The following is a 21310-nucleotide window of genomic DNA, read 5'->3' as shown; positions in this document are numbered from 1 at the left end:
AGGACATCAGCAGGAGCTACACATGGGAAATAATCTACCAGATGTCATCATGTAAAAAATTAAAAACAAAAACAAATCAGCACTATGCTTAACTAAGGTAACGAAGCTTGAATTGGATTTAGCAAGAGCAGAGAACAAAAAGAGCAAACAACAGAGCTGGCGACGGCAAATGGGGCCAAAGTTCAAACTGATTGAACTTTGAGTGGAGTGTTTGGTTAAGCAGGGCACGTTAGTGAAAGGAAATCCTGTGGTGAGGTGTTCGGCATCAGAATGACTAATCCAGCACTGGATGATTTAACTTTGGTCATAGTTGGCTTTTTTTAACCTGTCCGGTCATCATTGTTCCTCTACATAAAACATCGGCTGAGCCATTAGGGGGCACAGGTGAGCTCCAACACCTTGAAATACAGCCAGTATTCCTATTTCTTCCCTCTCTTACACAATTTAACAACTACAGCTATCACTTTTAAGGCTGCACTAGCGATTATTTTACAATAACTGATTAATCTAGCAACATTTATTAATCTTATAGTCTATAATAAGCAGTTACATGTTTTGTCTGATCGAGTCTAAAACCCCAAAATATGGAATTTTGTATCATATAAAACAGAAGAAGAAGCAAATCCTGCTTGAGAAGCTGGAACCAGAGAATGTGTGACAGCTCCGCTTGATAAATACATTTTTAATCGATCATTCGTGATGATCACTTATCAGAATACTTGGCAATAATATTTCTGATGACTGACTCATTGCTCTAAATCAACTTATCATATATTTATACACTCTAGTTCTGTCTGTTATAGATTATGAAACAGGTAAACACCAAACATCACTGCCTTGAAATATTATTTTACAGTCTAAGGATCAACTGTTGTTTTAAAGCATTAGAGGTATTTTGCATACTGTGCACAGCTCTGCTTGTTGTTTTCATTCGACTTCTTCTGCACTTTGAAACCAAGCCCAACATCCCTCATAATTGCTGAGTACCATGAAGCAGCAAAAATGTAGCACAAAAAGAGGCACTATACTACATAATAGAGAAACATCACTGTGCAAAAAAACCAAAATAGAATTAACTACGAGAATAAAGCTTAAATTGCACTAAAATGAGCTGACATCTGGTCTAGTGGGACTTGTAGTGTTCAAAGAGAAGTTCCCTGTGAGTAAGCAAACTCGTTTAAAAATTTCTGTCTGTTTATTCATAAAAAAAAAAAAAAGCAAACAGAGGTAAAAAAAACAACAACTGAGTCATCCAGATATAGGCTTTGTCCGCTAAGGGATTCACTCACCGACTGTACAAACTACACATTAGCCGTTTGCTTGATGAGCCTACTGACTGACTGACCAACTTAGCGACTGACTCAGAGTGTGCCTTGAAAACAGAGCAGGCTGTATCATCTGACGAACTCAAAGTCATGCCTGTGAATTATTAACAGCATTCGCTCATGGCAAGTTGGTCTGGAAATAGGAGCAAGAAGAAGGAGAGGCTAAATGGGTCAGTGAGGCAGGAGAATTAGTCATTTAGGTCTTTTTCTTTGAGAGTCTGGTCTGACAGCTGATCTTACATCATCCCATTTTGTAACATTTTCGCTGGCTGCCCAGGCTAATCGATCAAAAGCTTTTCCAGGCCCTGTGTGCCACTTTCTGTCACAGACAAAATGTCTGGATGGTAGTCTGTTGATAGAGGGAGTAACTAGTATATAATGTCCCAATAATGTATACATTTTCACCACTAGAACATCAACAATATGTAGCCTGAGGCAGATGCTGCAGATGGATCCTGGGACAACAGAAGGTGAGGGAGGGAAAACATTTAATGTTTGATGATGTGCACGCTAGGATGAAAAGTTTGGACTTCCTCTATTCTTCAAAAGTGATAAAAACAAATTCTGTGCCCTACTCCAGCCTGTGTGCATGTTATATCTTACCCCAGACTTTATGTCTTTCAGTGTGTGTGTGAGGATGATGTTGAAGACAGCGTGCGACCGACTGCTCTCCTCATTCATGTTGGTAGCAGCGACAGTCCGAGACTTATTCCCCTCTGACATCAGAGATTCGATGTCCTGTCAGAACATCAAAAATCAAATATTAAAATTTTTTTTTTGTATTTATTGGAATACCATTTAAATAATACATACATTATACAGTGCATTAGGTGAGATTCTATACACAACTGCTTCAAGGGTATGCAAGAGTTTCCTGGAACGCCAAATGTAAGCTACGATATGTAATTAATTAGCCTCTTTCCGGTGTGATTGCTGGGACTATTAAGCAGACTGCCGCAATCATGTGAGCAGAACTGTTTAAAGATCAAAGTGAGAGGGAATGGAAGTAAGATGCTCCGCTCACATGCCTGCCATCAGATGTAGCAGCCGGGAATGTGTAACATAGCAGTGTCAATGTCAATGACCATAATAAAAAGGCAATATTTAAGATATATGTTTACCTTGTAGCTGGCCACAGCTAGTCGAGACAGGCCGTCCACGTAGGGACCCAAAACTTTATGTTCTCTCACCCTCAGAGTTTGTCTACCCCTGGACAGAGAGTAAAAGCAGGTTTAAAACACAGACAAACAACATGGTCGCTCTTGGTAAATCAATATTCATCTGATGTATTTATCAGGCAATCTCAGCTGGATCTGGTCACCATTACCACTTTCCCCAGGTCATAGAGACTTTGTTAGTACTTGGCTCTCTGACCCTGATTCAAACTTGCTCCAGGTCTGGGAACTTCATCATTCTCTGCCCTGCAGGAAAGCCCATATGTCGGTCAGATGGCCTGCTTCTTTTTGACCCGTTTTACTGAGGTTAAAAGGTCACAAAGTGAGTGAGGGTCAAAGGTTATGCTGTCTGAGGCGGCAGACACAAGCCTGTGCTTCTGATTTACTGCTGACCCACTGGACATGAACTGGACTTCAGTGACTGCAGGGCACAAGAGTGACCTTTTAAGCCACTGTCCACTGAAAGTGGTGGCACCAGAAACCACCAGCACCTTTCTCTGTTCGAGGGTAAAACAGAAAACTTTAGACGGTTGCTCACTTTAAAAGGAGGACTCACTGACCACCAACTAATACATTAACTAGTATTTAAGCTTTTTTTGACTGAATGTTTTTAAATGGTTATTTATGGATTCATGAATCGATTGTTTTTCATTACTAAATAAAGAATAAATCCAAAAATTATTAGAATTTATTATATCTTAAATATAAGTACATGTTTTTACAGCAGCAACAATGTAATCTTTACAACAGTAAAGTCACTATATACACTCAAACACAACAAACTAATGTGTCATTCTAATAAACAATAATGGCATCAAAATACTGAGTTAAGTTTAGAAAAAATGACATCAGTCTCAGTCAGGCATTCTGCCCTTTGTCCTTTGATATGATTCACTGTCTATAGCCAGTCTAGTTAGAGGGAGGACAGGCTGGTTTGTCTCAGTCAGCACACATACAGACATGACAGTGGTACAGTTGTGTTTCAGTCGCAATAATCTGTACTTTGCAAATTAACCTAACTGAAGTTAATTTAACACTCTGTCCTCTCAAGCCACAATCCTATCTATTCACTGGATGGATTTCACTGTGAAGGATCAGTCAGCAGTAGTCAGCAGTGAAGGTCTCTTATGGTCTTATCAGAGTCACTACGCCCTACTGATGAAAGAAAAGAAACTTAGAACATTAAGTCGAGGCCGTACCCTTTGGGATCGAGCAGATCTCGGACCTTCTCGTTGTAGATCTCCATGTAGGACACTTCAACAGTAAAACTCTCCTGCTCCCGCTGTTCGCTCTGGGTTCGTTCAAACAAAGCGCTGCACAGCCGGGGAATCAGACCTGGCTGGTCCACTGAACCCATCATGGTGTACGACTTTCCTGAACCTGGCAACAACACACATGACGTCAATTAGAACAGGTGGTTTAAAAAGTGAAGATGGCATATTTGTGACAGCTGGTGTAAAACTTTGAGAAACACGATCAGTTATGTAACTATGTAATCTAGTGCAATGCACTACAAAAGCCATGGCTTTAAAAATAGTATAACTATATTCAGTTGTTACTGACAGTGTTGAAAATGTTCAGACTCTATTCTGTGTTTATCACTGGGGTCATAGTTAAAGGTGGTTTTGTACTGGACTGCATGATATTGATTTTATTTATCCCATTTTCACACGAGAGGGGCAGAATATTAGAAACACATCTATGACACTGCAAAAAACTTGCAACATTATATGCGTGATAAAAGTATTTTCAGTCATCGCTTTTAGCAACGCTGTGCAGTCAACTGTATTTAAGAGTATTTTGTTCTTGTTGGAGAGAAGAGAGGCTGTCAAACCTTCCTGCCACAACACATCCACACTGACACTCCTTTCTTAATCATAATCGAAAAAGCTTTAGGGCATTATCCAAATGAGGGCAAGGAGAAACTGTTCATATCATATTATGTGCAAATCCTGTCATGTCATGTATTAGGTCGTAGAGTTGTAAATTACCAGTTTGTCCATAGGCAAAGATACAGGCATTGTAGCCCTGAAAGGCATTGCGGAGAAGACTTTCCCCAAGGCACTGGAAAACCACCTCCTGACCTAGAGACACACATGAAGAATGTTATTTTATATAACTGCATATTCCATTGGGCCCTTAATAGATAAAATGTTGAAAAGGTTGAATGATGTGCACTGGATCTGTTAATGAACAAACCTGCAAATTTCTCCTTGTCCGTCTCGTCCATGGACCAGAAACAGTAATCATAGGCAAAGACCTAGGAAGTGAAACCAACAGGAGGATGAGAGACACCAAGGACAGATGTCTGTGGCTGATTTAATAGCTATTTTAACATTTTATTTTCCATATATTGTTGTGGAAAATGTCTATATATACACACAGTATAATACTGGAGTTTAATTCAGTGGTAACTTGTGTCAAAGTACATATTTCAGCGACATGAAATAGGATTAGTCATTTCAAATTATTCACGTCTGACTCATTTGGCTTTCAACTCAAAAACCAAGTTGGACACAAATGATTTTTATCACTCAACATACTGTCAGCAGAGTGTATTTTAGGTGCTGTGTGGTTTATGCAGCACTTTGGGAATATTTCAGATGGTGGATGGTAGACAAAAATACTTTCCTGCGAGGTACTGACAGTAAGTAAGTCCTGCAAGCAAAAACATATTCAAGTTTCCTAGCTACAGATATACCTAGAGGGTTTAAAGTTGATAAAATAGATTAATAACATAAAAAAAGAGAGTCTTGTGGCAAAAACAGTTATGCAGACATTACTTTGTATGACTGCCTGTATGGTTGCACAGAGTTCCCGAACAGAGTCAAAGAAATACACCGGCTTCTTTGTCCAACACAGAGATGATTCACAACCATGGAATCGGCTCCATGTTAAAAAAAAAAAAAAAAGGTCTATGTGTGTTTACGTGTGCGCTGTTACCTTGGATTGACTCCTGATGATGTTGTGTGGGTCAAGGTCCACAGCAGCATGTGGAGAGATAGGATGATGACATTTAGTGCACACGTTAGACAGGATACAGTTACATGTTAATCCATTCAAAACAGGCTGTAGAGAAGTCTTTGTCTTTGGAACAGATGAAATCTGAAGCGTCAGAGAATGGAAATCATTCATCTTGCTATGTATCAGTATTTTTTCATATTGTCATGTGCTTGTCCCTCCGAGATAGAAGAGAAGAAGAAGGAGAGTGTCAGGAAGAGAAATAAAGACAAGAGTTAACAGAGACAGCTAGAAAGAAAGAGATAGAACCACTGGCCTCAGGCTTTCCTTGTTTTCACAAGTCACTTTAGCAGACATTTTGATTCAGAATAAACTGTGTGTGTAGCTTGTTTTCGTCGTGTTTCTTTGTCACATGTCACACCATTTTCCCAGCGGACTTAGTGAGGGTGTGTGTCTGTGCATTTCAGGGCAGGGCTTGGGGGAGACAAAAAAAACTCTGGGAATGGGTGAGCTGTTATGGGAATGTCTCTGTGTGGGCATGTGTTTGGTGGTGGAGGGGGTTGGTACTGAAGTTGGCAGAGGGTTTATGTAGTGTGTGGTGGAATCAGATGGTGGTACATAGGGGTTACTGGGTCGAGGTCACGCACAGAAATGAAAAGGGACGAGTGGAAAAAATGCCTCTGACTGACATTTAAAAAGACAGAGGGATTGTCCCAAATAGCTGTGTGACTATTTACAGAAAAAAAATCAAGAAAATACACGTGCAAGCAAACACATACACATGAATCGGCACACAAACATGTCAAAAAATTAATTTGGACATAAACAGTCAGAGATACTCAGCACATAGACTGTCACTCCATCTGGGTATTTTGGCATAAGAAGAATCCAGAAAGGAGCAAGGTATTTAGTAACATCTAGGAACGTAGTTGTGGAGTGTAATCCCTTATTTCACCCCGTGAAGGGGAAACTACGGTGGCCACAAAATCTCAATCTAACCCTAACCCATAAAATGGGTGAAATTTATTATACAAGGGCAATAAATGGAGAGTGATATTAGTACAACAGTGTCTACTACTACTTTTAAATACAGGTTTGAGAAAAGTAGCCTGCCGCTCTGTTAAAGATCTGTCTGAGTATGTAGCTGGTAGGAAAAAAAATGACACTGGTGCTGCCTTAGATGTTTGACGTTTTGTTATATTCAAGCCACTGTCAAATATGACATATAGGCCTAGAAAATTGCCAGTAAAATATGAACAAATCTCAGACTCGCTTTCTCCTGATTGCAAAGTGACAAATGTCATTAGGGCAGTAACATCAGCCATTTGGTTGGTGCTTTAATCAAAAAAGGTGACAACATTAGAGCTGGCAGTTCCTGAGGGAATACAATTTGTGAGACTGGCGGCCCTGTTTTTTTTTTTTTTAAATCATGCACTGCATTTCTCTCATTTATAAAAACTCATCTCCTGTCAGTAGTTTCTATAGAAACATGTTCTCCACAGAAAATGTATGCACCTCTCTGTTGTGTTTTTTTCAATCACTACAGGCAACTATTCATCTTCCTCCTCATCCGTGCCGTGCTGGCTCCACCCACGGGGTGAGGGCAGCTGTCAGTCAGAGAGCTGTGTCAAGTTAGATGATGAGGCCAGAGGTAAGAGACCGCTAGTGGTTTACACACCCACCACCTACACACAAACACACTTATGTCCTTACATAGAACTACATTAATTTTATTTCCCAGTGCTGACTATCAATGCTAAATACCTGACCTGATACTATACCTAACCTTGACCCTAAGCTATGTCACAAAAAGTCTTCTAAATGATAATCTAAATGTCTTAAACTTGCCCTTGTAAAGACAGAACACACACACACACACACACACACCCACACCTGTTTCCTTTTACCCATGCACATTCTTTATAAACCGCCAAAGCTTGCAGTTCATGCACAAATGAGCCAGCATACAGCCCAATCTGTAACACTTCATATTTCACTGACGTTCTACTGCTGACATACGGCACTCAGAGAGCAAAAACATGCAGGGTAATTCCTATCTGGAGGCTTATTGATTCCAGTAGCTCTTAAAACCACGATCCTCCTCTACACACCTACAAACGATTTGTTAAGCAAAACTCCACACTGATGGAGTTGCGTGAAGTAAAATCTCCTCAAACTGGTATCCCTCATCCAAAATGTGCCGACTTGTATGCTCTCTGATATAAAATCTATCATGAATCCCTAATTTGCCAATATTTTGGTTTCTGGATGCTCCTTTTAGGGGCATTTGGAGAAATACACACCAGGGAACATCTCACATGTCCACTATCTCCCCACAGTCATGTCTCCAAATCGCTAAGGGTGAAATCGGTGTGGCAGGTTTTGACGTACGTAGTGATGACAGCTGTCGTGGTTGCTTCAAAGACTGCAGGCGAGAAGGGTCAACCATGTCTTGTGCTCTAACGCACATTAACGAAGCTAGGGGGCCCCACTGACCAATGAGAGGGGAGAATGAGGCAGTCAGGAGAGCTGTGAACCCGCCTGTCTCGGCCCTCGTACACTTGGATTTGTCCCTCCTCCCTTCGGCCTGCTCCTCTACTCTGATCACTGTCATTTAAAAAATAACTTAATGCATGGTTGCTTCCCCCTCCTCTCTCTTTCTCTGTTCTTGCGTTCTTTTTTTTCCCCTCCCCTCTCTCTGGGACTGTACCATCCACGGCTGTGTAGGGAGGAATGAGGAATGGAGGATGGAAAGGAGGCTGAAGGTAGCCAGGGGGGTTAGGGAGGAAGGAGGCTGGGCCTGACACTGGAATGTTAAGCTGAAGCAGAAACAGCGTTGGCGTAACACAGTAAATACTGATGGCACATGACAGCAGGACATGTAAAAGACTAATACTTGAGCTCAGCACATACTGAATAACTGTATAGTTCACCACGCAGACTAAGCATAGCCTTGCAACAGTATGTTTCAGGGGAGGGGATTATACCCAATCACTGTTTAGCTGCTATATCACTTTACAAATATACATTGTGGTTGAGCAGCCTAATCATGCTGAATTTTCATGTCACGGAGGCCATGTTACACCACACAGTCTGAGGCTGGTTACTCTGCCTGAGGGGAGTTCAATTATTTTGAACTTCCTTTTATGTCATTTATTGAAAAAATGTGCTGTGTGTAGTTGCTGCCTTACAACAGATTTGTAGTATTTTTTAGTCAAATCGAAAAATTCAGTAATCTGGTCTGCTATTGCACCTCAGTGGTTCACTTAGTAGAGTGTGCACTCCGTGTATGAAGGCTGAGTCTTTAACACGGCAAACCCAGCTTCCATTCCAGTCCGGGCCCTTTGCTGCATCTCATCCCTCCCTGCCCATGTCTCCAGCTGTCACTGTCTAATAAAGCATTACAACATGCGGAAAAACAAAAACACTAATATGGTCTGTCAATTCACTTCCCTTTGCACGCTAACTTCAAGGAGGAAACCTTTAGCTATTAAATCAACCCAGCTATGCATGAGGTAACAAATTATATGGTCCAGAGAAAAACTGAAAGGCTAACATTTATGTGAAACCTGAAAATGACCAAACTCAAAATAACCCTACTGAAAAGGCCAGTAAAATCTGCTTAAAATTTCTTCACTATCTGATTCTGAAGTGGAGCTTGCGAGAAACACTGAAAATAAACACACGTGTCTTGGCATGAAAGTCAAATTCAAACCCTAACATACACATGTTCACTTTGTATGCATGCGATGCACATTAACTGGACCTCCAGATAGTTATGCATTCTCATGCTCTTCACAGAAAATATAGATAGTTTGCATTGTTTATGTTTATCGTCTTCAGCATCAACAGACAGTGAAACTGTTCATATGGAAGAGAGACATTTTTCTAGCTACGTCACCAGTTAATCGTTGGGCGCTTCTGACAATGGTTGGAAAGATTACAGTGAGAAGACGTTCTACTATGTCTACAATGGGCTAATATTCAGACTATAGCCAGGAGTCTGGATGTTCAGGATCACAATACCAATTGTCAATAACCATATTGGCTGATACCAATAGTAAAGCACAATACTAGCATCGCAGAGTTTAAAAAAAAGTATTGGACTGTCTTGAAAATAGCCCCATTTTTGACAAAGCGCTTAATGGTCCTTGAACCTCATACCACTGTCTTATATTTTGACTCATGAAGTCATTATTTTTAAACTGCTCTGAGTCAGAAAGCTTTTTTTTATATGACATCACCATCTCTGGCTCTCTGACTCGTCACAGACTCTCCCTCTTTCCTTTCCACGCCTTGATGAGTTGTTACTGAAAACTAAATATGCCAATGAAGTGTAAATTTAATCCGGCATGGGTGGAAATGTATCTTTATAGCGACAGGCTCTGTTTTATACCAAATGCTGAAGCTTCACTTTCTCCACATCCACATTGATTAATGATCGAGGACCATATTGATGTATCATTTCAGCTCAGTAACTCCTCACTACAGTCCAGACAAACTGCTCATGGTGCTCATTACATTATCAGAAGACCCTTTTTTAACTTACATTTGCTACTATGCTTCTGAATTTCTAACAAACAGCTTGTGAAGTCTTGCACATGAATGGACCACACACTGTTAAAACCACATGCTGTAAAATGCTTAGGATTTCCTAATGTTATTTTGCTAACTGTTCAAAGCCCAACCTGCGTCTGACCAAGCACTCTGAAAACTGGTGCAAACTTAGATTTCATCACGCTTGGGTCAAGCTGCTGACCTCGACATTGCTTCAGACAAAACTCAAAACAGGAAATTTTTTATAGAAAATGAGCCAGTGTGGCCTGTGGATGAATGACACTCTCCTTCCTTAATCCCTAACCCTGTCATTACGTTAGTGAGCTCCCACCATCACATGGTTGGTTTAGGTTGGACTGTTTATATGCTTCGCCTTACTCTGCATCCGGATCCCACCTTTCAACATTAACAAATATACTGTAGATCCTTCACTTCCAAAAACCCACAATAAAAACTGCACACTGACATACACACAAAATGTCCACGATCATTCCAAGATACGCGGCCACAAAGTCTCTTTTGTGTATCGTCTTGGAAACCAAGCCTCTGCGTTTGCCTCACTGACATCTGACAGGAGACAGATCGTTGTCAGAGTGTTTCAACATCCAGCTTCACCAGGCCAATGCAAACAGCCTCGGGTCATCATGCAAACTGTAGTGTCTGACCACATGGCTGAAAGGGAGATTAACTGTTCGTTTATCAGACAGACTAGTACAGAGTGCCCTGGCCCTGTTGTTCAAACTCTGGAAGTCAGGACATCAGGAGGGCAGGTGCAAGAGCAGATAGGACATGTAACATGTAAAGGAAGACAAAAAACATGTAAACCCTGGCCTTCAGAGAGCATAGAGAGCTAGTACCTCATAGCATTAATGTTCCCTTGATAATCCTCAATAAACTGTGTTTAAATAAAGCCCAATATTCAAAACTAATAAAACAAGTCACCACCGCAGTGAGTCACTCAGAGTGCCAACGTGAGGAACTCTGGCCTGCCCAGAGCGCGCTGCTGGTGGAAAAACTGAATCCGATACAGAACTGAGGAGGGACAAAAAAAGGAAATAACCTTCAAGTGTGGTCATCTCAAATTATTCATGGTGGAGAATTCCAAAATAGGAAGTTTTGATCAGGTAAAAAAAAAAAAAGCACAGAAAAGTATGTAAGGTGAAAGAAGCTTAATATTTAGTAGGGAACTGAACACTTTGTTTGAAACATGATTTTTGGCTTGTGAAAGAGATTTTGTTTGAATAGATTAGGTGGGTGTTTAATAGAACACATATTACCAATAATTATATTTTAACCAATTAGATTAAGCAGCAGATTAATTGTCATCTTGCAGCCCAGGTCTTACTTTGATGTAACAGCATGTGGTAGAGGACAGAGGAAGTATTTAACTCTTCCTTTACATGGCCTATTCTTTCATGGGCGGCCATTTCTTGCCCGTGCCTGACTGAATGAGACTTTTCTAAGTATAGTAAAAGAATGTTATGAAAGTTAACTAGGCCATGACAGAGTTAAAATACATGCAAGTTATACCTTGATAATGCATGTCTTCCTACATTTTGTATGACCCTTCTATCAGATTACATAAAACAATGAAACTAACCATAATCCTCCAGGCTAACACTGATCAATGTTGAGCTTGTCTGTTAAGTTAGTCCATCAACAGACAATTAACCGTTTTTAATCCTGTGAGGGTGATTTTCCAGCCTTGTTATAACCAGGAGCACAAAAATGAGGAGGGGGGGACACACGGACAATAGGTTCTATTTGAAATAAATGGGCACGATATGTCCAAACCAGATCTCTGTTAACGTATTAGCTGTAGGGCATGTAGCCAGAGTCATAATCTAGCAATAACTCATTTTGTCTGAATGCACTCTGCAGTAACCATGAGTAAGACCTGCAGAAAAAAAACACATTCAACACATACAAATGAAAGTTTCTACTTCCCAGCTGCTGTGAACCATTTAGTGGATAGCTATCGGATCAAACCAGCGTCTTTTACCAATTACTTGGCTGTTTCTGACATACCAAGAGTCAGTGGAAAATCCTTTATTTATTTTTAAACAGAACTAATCCTTAGCTTGAGCGACAACCCCCACACAACTTTTGAAAAGTTGATATCAGACTGTAGAAAGAGTTCAGTTGGAAAGCTATACTCTCTTTTTGTGTGTAATCTTCTGCAAATATGCATTCCCTGTTTTCAAAAGAAAAGGGTGACACTTTATTGAGAAAACACCATGCAACTGCAACATCCTAGCTTTGCTGCATACTTCCTCTCTGAAGCCACCACTTCAGTCTTTCTCATCTATTAAGCACCAAGTGAAATGCTGAGTAAAAAGATAATTGTCCAGTGTCAACAGTCTGTAATTGGGAAATGGAAAAAACAAACAAGAATAAAAACAGCATCTGCACGCTGAGGGCATCAGTCAGTCAGCCCATCCTCCTGCTGCTGCTGCTGCTTCCTCGCTCCTTTGTCACCAAGAGACTGAGAGACAAACTACAGCTCCGCTCTTGTTTAGTCGTCCATAAAAGTCACCGGGGGAAGTTTATGGCCGACAGATGCTCGAGAAAATGAGGGGTTTTTTTTTCCCCTCTTCCATCGTCTCCTCACTCAAGGAAGGGGCTTCACGGTCACCGACAGCGACCCGGAGTTAACCTCCCCCTGTGTTGCCACGGAAACGGAAGAGCTAAGAAAAAGGGAGGAAGCCAGGCGGGGGGGAGTTACGACCCGACAGAGTGAGGGAAGAGAGTGGTGGAGTGGAGTGTGTCTTTTCATGTATAATTGTCTCTGTCTGCCTTGTCTGTCTTTCTTCCAGCCACAGATACAGATACACAAACACACGCTGCTGTTGTCTGCTCATGCACCTCAGCCTGAAGCTAGCCTCTCTGGCTGTGTCTGATCGGGCGATCGGGCAGTCTGCTCCACCAGTCACAAGGAGGTCTTTCTTCCGACACAGCTGGCTTCCTCCAAGATGGCTGGTGGCGAGTCAAGCAGGATCTACAGGCTGATTTTGAACTATGATGTCATTAAATTAAATGAAATCTGCAATTATTACAGCTTTTCAATTAGGGCTGAGGTGATTAACGTCACAGTTTGTCCTCCAGGTCCGATCAGTACTGCAACATTCCCTTACTCAGACACCAAGCCGACAGCACACACACACACAGTGTACATGCAGTCACACATTTCTGTTTCTGGCAAATGCAACCAAATCTAATATGTCCCAACGTCTCGATCAGCTTAGGTAGTGAGAGACTTTAAGAACAACTCTGTGTTGCACACTAACAGTAGCTGGTTAACATGACGGTAATGGAGTAAACGCAAACAGAAGGAAACATGTAACAAGTGATTGGAGTTGAAATGCACCTGTTGCCAAGAGGCCCAACAGCTGGTTAGTCAGCTCCCTGCCAAAAACTACATCATAACGAAGAAACATTCCAAGCAAATCTGAAACAAGCTTTTTAAAAACTAGCCATCTGGGGAAGGATACAAGAACATTTCCAAGGCACTGAATATCACACAGAGTGTCTGTGAGGAGGCAGAAGAAGTGGGAGTGTTTCCCCACACATGACACCATCCATGACTGAGTAACTAATCTCTCCACTCCCTACGTACAGTCCACTAACAATCGCACCTTCTCTGCAGAGAAAGATACAGAGAGAGAGAGACACGCTCTCTTCTTTTAAGTTAGAAGACGTGGACAGGACAGCACGGACCAGGTAAAGCAACGGTGAACACACCTGTTGAGGCCGATGTCATTCGGTACAATGTCGGTTTGAACATTTCCATAGGCTACATCATCATTAACAACAACGGGGGTGAAAAAATCCAATACATGTTGTGTTGTTTTGGGCTGAGAAAGGAAGCCAACATAGCAGACACATACAGGGAGAGAGAAACAGAAAGCGAGAGAGACAGAGGTGCAGATGTGTGTGTGTGGTATCAGAGTACTTTCACAAAGATTCTCTGTGACGTTCTGGAGTTAAAAAACGTGTATTTTGTGTGATTTTGAAGAAGAGTTAAGGATCATATCTGTATCTCCATATTTGACTTATGTCTCAGAGATATTTAAGTATTCTTTTAATAGAACAATTTCAACATATAAGTCATAATTAAACATGGATTCCCTAAATGTTTTCATAAGGCGAGTGAACATGAATTCATTAATGGGATGACTTGTTGAATTAGATGTGTATGTGAATTTAAAAAATGCTGTGGACACACGATGTTCTACAGACAAACGTACCTGGAGTCTCCTTTGCCGAGGTTACCTCCGGATGGATGGAGGATCGTCTGGTTCTTCACCATCTCCACAACACATTTCGTGTTTAATTCCTTTTCTGTGGATCAGACGACACGCAGCGTTACAAGCAAAGCACCTAAACCGCATAACTCAAACATGCCTATTATTCTTGATGCTTTCTAATTTATTACATAGTGTTGTGTTGTGTTGTATGTTTTGCTCTCGTCTCTAGCTCTATTTCATGACAAACCTCATCCCAGAACTTTAACTTTTACCCTTTTAACCAGCTAATCTGACATTTAGAACAATTAGTGAAAAATGTTAAGTGTCCTGCAGAACAGCTTTCATACTACATGTACTGACAGAAACTTTTACAAGCTTTGGCCGGGTGGTTACTTCTTAGTCTACTCTGCATTAGCGAGAGAGCAGAAGTTAAATGGCACAAAAGGACAATAATTTCCTGTGGAACATCCAAGTTCAAACAATTGTGAGAGCAGGGCGTGGAAACTGGAGTGAGCATGAAGTGGATCAATAAAACAGAACGTGTCCAAGCAATCAGTTTCTCTTTCTCTTTCTCTTTCTCTTTCACACACACACAACTAAGGACCATACTGACCTTGGCCTGCTTGTGTCATGATGCAACACTTGGCCTTGACAACAGCAACTGACCATTTCCAACTCAGCAAGGAGCAGCCCTTAATGCTTTGTCCACTCAGGTATTTATGCTGGTAGTCTGCACAAGTCAGCATGTAACGCTGCCTATCGAAGCTGTTGCTTTGCCAACTACAATTTCACTGTCCCATCAGAAAAAAAAGTGCTTTTTCTACAAATGCAACGTACATATCTGATCTCTTTTTTTTGCTAACTTCAAAATAGATACCTCACAGTGTTCCTAATATAAAACACTACATGATCTGTTTGTTTTCATAGCTGAGTCAGATGTATAACCTTCTAATAAAAGCCTTACTGTGAAAGTCACAGGCAAAAGCATTGGAAAATAACAACATGAACCGCACTGGAAATTCATGAGGCTGGTAGGTCTCTCCATTCATGTGTCTTGCCAGTGAGACCAAATTATGGTTGTCTACACACAGGCTAGGTGCTGCCAGCATGTCCTGGGCATCCAGTTTCTAACAGAACTGGTCGTGCATTTAAAATGTAAAAAGCATTTGACTAATTTACCAGTAGCACAAAAAGTCTTTTACTGGTGGCTGCTTGTGAATGCTTGGGACTTTTTTAATGGCCATTTGCTGCAATTTATTAAACTACACCATCACACTATGTTACTGTGTTAAAAAGCTCAATTACAAAAAGTCTCAATTTTGGCTTGTAGGTTAATTAATAACACAAAAACGGGTCATGTCACCAACATCTCTGCCACTAGGAAGCATCGTTTTTTAAAGAAGGTCACTTTTTATTATTTAACCTAGTTGATAAGATTAGGAGGGGGCTCAGGAATCTTTGCCCCCTGTGTGGGGATATCCTCTCTCTTTCACTACCCTCCACAGGGAGGTCAGCGGTCAGGGCTGCAGCCAGCACTCCTTTAGATGCAAATTGGTGTTGACTACAGCAGTGAGGAGACTTGACTGATAATAAATAACGTCCTTCAACTGTAAGACCCTTTAGCCTCCTGTGTAAACAAGCATCCATTCTGCTCCTCTTCAGTAGGAGCCAGTAGTTTTCCAAGGCAGATCCTCGACTTTTAATACACGATCGCACCCCAGAGTAGTCAATAATCGCTTTCTCCAATATGCAGCGAGCATGCAAGAGCACGCAAGAGCATGCGAGAATATAGAACTTCAGCAAATGTGTTAGGACAGGAAACATTGTGTGGTTTCAATTCCTTTCTTCAACTGCCTAGAGTTGTTTTTTTCTGACCAAGGCAAGACTACTCTCAAGCAAGGATGAGCACATACAGTATAATGAACTAGTAAGTCGTCGTGGAGTCATCTTTTTTTTTTCCAGGATGATAAAATCTGGCCAATCCTGCCCACTGTGTTCCTGTCAAGAGTGTTTGCATCTGCTCTGTAGGTGGTCAGCAGGTTGTGTGTGTGTTTTACATACCTAATTATTAGCATGGCAATGTTTTCCTAACAAACACATGCAAATAACCATTTTATCTGGCCGGAATGGCAGAATAAAGAAAGCACAAGTTACTTCACAAGTACCTTTGTCTACTTGTTTTGTGAAGTGGCCACAGTCAGAATCTACTATGGTTTCCCTCTCTGAGATACAAAAGGGAATCCCAATCTGAGAAACTTTACATCTGAGGAAAGCTAGCTGTCCCTGTGCAAACCAGGAGCATGAAGGATTTAAGGCTAAATTGTCTGTTCAACACTGCTGCTCCTGGCAGGAACACGGGGGAAGAGCCATGGAAACTTGGTGTCAAAGGTCAGAGGACCTGAATCACCCCCCAATTCTTCTGCTGTCAAGGACACCACAATGCACACACACACACAAAAAAAAAAAACAGCGTGAGCCGACAGAGTCTGAGTGACTAAAAGACAGTGAGTGGCAAAAGAACAAGATAAAGTAAATCAGGGGAAGTCACACAGAGTGTCAGAGTGAGAATAGTTTTTTGTTCCGCCTACTCTTCTTCTACGGCTCCTGCCTACATTACCCATGTGTCTCTTGTGCTGCAGCTGTACTTCCTGGTTAGCACAGAGGAAAGTGTGATGCAGCGTGGTCGGGAGGATAAATGTACCCATTGTTATCTGCCTCTCCTTGCTCCATAACCAGCTTCCACTTTCCACTGGGCTTCTCTCCGGTCTTTCCCTGGGCTACCGGTACTGAGGTTTGGCACAACAGTCTTGACATCAGCCAGGAAGCTGATTGGCCGTGGTGCTGCTGTTGCTACGCCTGGCGTTGCTCTGTTCTTCGAAGGCCACAACCATGGGAACATGGACCATTACGCAACGTTAGCAAATATTCATTCAGACTCACTCCCTTCCTGCCTTTGTCCAGCTTAGGCAGCTACACCACCTCTCCTCCTCAACTTGGGATACGCAGGACAGTAACCTCGAGGTGAAAGAAGCCCGCTTATTATTTCAGTGTCACAGGTCTGAATCACTGCACGGGCTGTGGAAAGGCGAGTGAGGAAAGTGAATGGGTACTCCTTCACCCACTCTTAACTGCTGCTACAGTGTCCTGAAGAAACTGTCTGACAGCAGGAGACAGAGGAGGAGCTGTGTCTGAACTAGGCAGCTTAATGTGTGAATGTGAGCAGGCCTGAATAAAACTGACTTCCGAGCTGGAAAAGATTTTTTTCCGAGGGCTGAAAATATTCGATTTTTGATCCTCACCTCTTCTGAACTGACATGTGACAGGATGAGAATTCTGTGTCTGTTTTTTTAAGGGGGTATTTGGAAATCATTAAAGTCTTAGCACTGGTAGATATGGACAGGAGCTCCATTCAGAGAGGGACCAGAGAGGCACAACTGGAAACGTGGCAGTGCTGGTTCCAAACCAATTCCCACTGCCTTTAGTAAGCCATCAATTAGCCTGCTTGTTCCCTCTCACCAAAATCATGATTGCCTTTTTCTTGCTGAGCAATGGAAGACAGATGCAGGCATTTGTTTACAATGCTGACACAATAAAGACGTACAGCTTGCATGCAACACAGGCTAATTGTCTCTTTGGTGCACTTTGGACCTGGTTACCTCTGAAAGGGGCTTCTTGTGCTTGATTCATGGTCATTTTTTAAGTCACTCTGGCAAACCATCACCTATACCTGTCAAGTACTCCTACTGAATCTTGCTCTTTACACTGACAGCTGGAAGTCGACACAGGCGTACAGTGAAGTGGTGAGGAACACAGGCCTGTCCCGTTAGAAATGAATGAGATCTGCCTGTATGAATCCAAATGTACCTGATCTGAAGCTGAATTCTGTAGGTTCTCCATCTCACCACAACCTAAATACTTAAATGGTTAAAATGACCCACACATAGCTGGCTCATGGTTGCTGTTCAAAAACAGAAATGGGGTTCTGTGTGTCCAAAACAAATGTCTAAGCTCGCACAGAGCCATCACTGTAAAATGTCATCTTGCCTGCTGAGTTTCTGTACATTAGAGTTCACGGTAAATCCCTGCCTATGGGAACAGCGTTGCAATCCACTTCCTTGGTCTTGTGACCGACTTCTGCAGCTCAGAGGGGGGTAGAGAGAGAGAGAGAGAGAGAGAGAGAGAGAGAGAGAGAGAGGCATACACGTGATTCATTCTCCCACTTGTCGGTCTACCACTCTGCCTCAGCAGCTCTCCTCCCCGTCCTCCTCCTCCTCCTCTTCCTTTCATGGGACACATGGCCTTCCACGGCAGGAACACAACTTGGCAACGGACCAGGAAATGTCATCTGTGCCTCCCTGCATGCTGCACTGAAAATTTGCAATATAATTGACCGGAGCATTTGCTGGCAGGTTTTGGTTAACACTGTGCCTTTGTTAGCCAAGCTTTTCTATAATTAGAGATGAGGATGTAAGGTTATGTAGACACGATGCAGCTCAGCGAAGATTATTGGGACTGAAGATACATGCGTGATGGCTTACTGTCAGTGAGGCAGCGATGAAAGCCTCCATTATACGTTATCACTGTGCAACTTAATTTCTAATAAAGGTCACTTTGTGAGCGAGTGTGTAGATGCCCCTGAGATGAGCGCTGACATATTGCCGTTGTCCTCATTAAGTCATACAAACCCATAGCTATACAGTCAAGTGACAACAATGACTTGGCCCATTGTTGCAGCGAGTGGCAAACAAAGTCGAGGAGCTAATGGCATCTGCATCAGCCCAGAGAAGGAGACAAAGTGTCTAGACTCTCCTAACAGTAGATCCCACACAGCAAGTCAAGCTTTAAATCTACCTCGGATGGCAGGCGGCCACGAGGGAAGCCCGATGGCAGCACTGTAGAAACATGTGCCATCCAGACTACAGCTTTCTTTAATCTGCAGGAGCTCATTTCACTAATGGGTGGAGATCTCTGACTGGCATTCCCGGATAAATTGTACTTCAGTCTCCTGTGTGGACAGCGTTCTTGGGAAATGCAGTTTGTGCAGTGAAGCTGAGTTAGTCTTTGCGTCAGAGGTTGTCTCTGACCAATGATGATATATATGATTGTTAGGCTTTAAGTATCCATCATGTTAGCCTGAATAATGTTGACAGATCCAGTCTCTGGTGAAACACTGATCTGAGTGTTTGTGTATCAATAACAACCCCCAACCCCCCCCACCAAAAAAAAAAAATCATACTGAAGACCCCTCACCTCTCCTGTTCATGGGCCGTACACGAACAGCCACCTTGACATTGGCGTCGTCCAGGCTCGGCTCCCCCATGCTGACTCCTTAACCAGGGAGGAGGATGGGATGGAGGGAGGGAGGGAGGGAGGGAGGTGGTGCTGATCCAAAATAAATCAGCTCTTCAGCTAAACAAGCATCCAAAAGCCTGGAAATGTTGCGCTAGCCGGACTGTCGGCCAGCTAGCTCCGCTCCATAGAAGCAGGCATGTCCACGGGAAAAACAAAAAAAAAAACCCGCAGGAAGCCGGCCGCCGCTTGCTGCTGCTGCTTTATCTCCGTCTTCTTCTGCTCATATTCCAGGCTAACATAGATCCACAAAGGCGTGGAGGCTGGAAGGGAAACGAGAAAAAATGTAAATGTAAAAGCGAGACACCGCAGCAGCTGGTGGATGTGACTGAGCAAACATACGCTACCTGCAAGTCAAAAAACGGGCTAGGCAGCTAATTTGCCAGGCAAACTGAAGGGCAGCAGGAAAGAAGCAAGTTTTTCAGTTCACATCCGAACGTTTTTACCACATAACATCCTCAGAAACTACTCCACCTTCGAGATACATACCTCGGTGGATTCATCCCAGAGGCGACACCGCTAACCTACGCGTACAACGGAGAGGAGCTCGCCCATGAGCCGCTTGTCGATGATCTATAGCTTTTCCCAGCGGAATCCACCGTGTCGAGCTACACGCAGCTAGCAGCATCCGCCCTTCCGCCAAAGATCACCCCTTCAAAGTAAAAGCGCGACGGTTAAACTGTCAAAACTCCAAAACAGGACACCTAACAAAGTGACGGTTTTATTCGTAACGACGCTTTTATTGTGTTATGTCACGTTACAGCTAAAGATACATTCAGTCCTGTCGCTAATATTATATCTTAACCACCAAATAAGGCGGAGAAACGATGTCAAACCGACGAATAACGGCAGCAAACGTCCAAATATGGTAACACAACTGTCATAGTTAAATTATCTTTTAAAACTTTAACCCAGAGACCTTCAACCGCACACAGCTGCCTCACCTACATACCTCAACCATATTAGTAAAGTAGGATAAAAACTGTTAAACTAAATACTAACCAACCTTTGCTATTCTTTTTCAGTAAACAGCCATAGTTTTATTCGTTTTATCTGTGTTGAAATGAACCGAACACGTCTACATTACTCTGTTTGTTTGTGGCTCAAACTTTCAGTCGGAGTCTCCATCCATCCACAGCGGGGACAGCGAGTCCAGCGGGGACCGTTAACGTCACGCCAGACACGGTTAATCTGAAGTCCGCTTACAGTTTTACGAGCCACACACGGGAGGTTAAATAAGTAACAACGCAGGCTCCGTTTGGATGAGTGAGTTAGGATGAAATGTGTGAAAATAAAAGTGTTTGTTACCAGATGTGTTGAAGACCCCAGTCAAGTCACGCGACACTTCCGGTGCCCACCGTCGAACTAAACACAATAAATCCGAGTGGATTTTTCAAAATAAGAGCCGATGATTCACTTCATGTCACTGACAGTTCAGTTTAGTTTCACTCCACCACCACCGAGTGTGCACAGTTAAAATACATCATAGCACAGCACTTCACTTAGTTTACAATATAACAAGACGCTTACAATAAACTGTCTTACCTATACTAAGTACAAATTTCAGAACTCACAATTGCAGATATTGAAAAAAAAAACACAGAACATTGGGCAAGACATACTGCCAAAAACCAGGAACTTCGGTTTGAATAGCTGATGTTTAGTATCTGTAAACAATGAATTAATTTTTAATGGA

The 21310-nt window shown here is 42.3% G+C and overlaps 1 protein-coding gene and 1 long non-coding RNA gene across 5 annotated transcripts in view; both read right to left on the bottom strand.

The window, feature by feature from the left end:
• kif13ba (kinesin family member 13Ba) overlaps window positions 1–20995 on the bottom strand; it is a 37796-nt gene extending 16801 nt beyond the window's left edge. For 2 of the 4 annotated variants that reach the window (XM_027281155.1, XM_027281154.1), the window contains exons 1-10: window positions 20923–20937; window positions 20104–20266; window positions 19516–19877; window positions 14266–14359; window positions 5444–5456; window positions 4700–4760; window positions 4492–4584; window positions 3700–3880; window positions 2447–2534; window positions 1929–2063 (exon numbers count right to left, since the gene is read on the bottom strand). In XM_027281155.1, the coding sequence (XP_027136956.1) occupies window positions 1929–2063; window positions 2447–2534; window positions 3700–3880; window positions 4492–4584; window positions 4700–4760; window positions 5444–5456; window positions 14266–14359; window positions 19516–19585 (735 nt within the window). In that variant the 5' untranslated portion in view covers window positions 19586–19877; window positions 20104–20266; window positions 20923–20937. Of the gene's footprint in view, window positions 1–1928; window positions 2064–2446; window positions 2535–3699; window positions 3881–4491; window positions 4585–4699; window positions 4761–5443; window positions 5457–14265; window positions 14360–19515; window positions 19878–20103; window positions 20267–20922 lie in introns of all 4 variants that reach the window. The other 2 variants (XM_027281152.1, XM_027281153.1) reach the window with 2 other exon arrangements.
• Window positions 12607–13069, bottom strand: LOC113746267 (uncharacterized). Its single transcript, XR_003462713.1, has 2 exons — window positions 12884–13069; window positions 12607–12705 (listed from the first exon to the last, which is right to left on the bottom strand). It is a non-coding gene; the product is annotated as an uncharacterized LOC113746267 (long non-coding RNA).
• Window positions 20996–21310: the final 315 nt, after the last annotated feature.

Source organism: Larimichthys crocea, chromosome VIII (assembly GCF_000972845.2).
Source record: "Larimichthys crocea isolate SSNF chromosome VIII, L_crocea_2.0, whole genome shotgun sequence".
Classification (NCBI taxonomy): domain Eukaryota; kingdom Metazoa; phylum Chordata; class Actinopteri; family Sciaenidae; genus Larimichthys; species Larimichthys crocea.
Note: the sequence above shows the minus strand (reverse complement) of the source record. Positions and strands in the feature narration are given on the sequence as shown.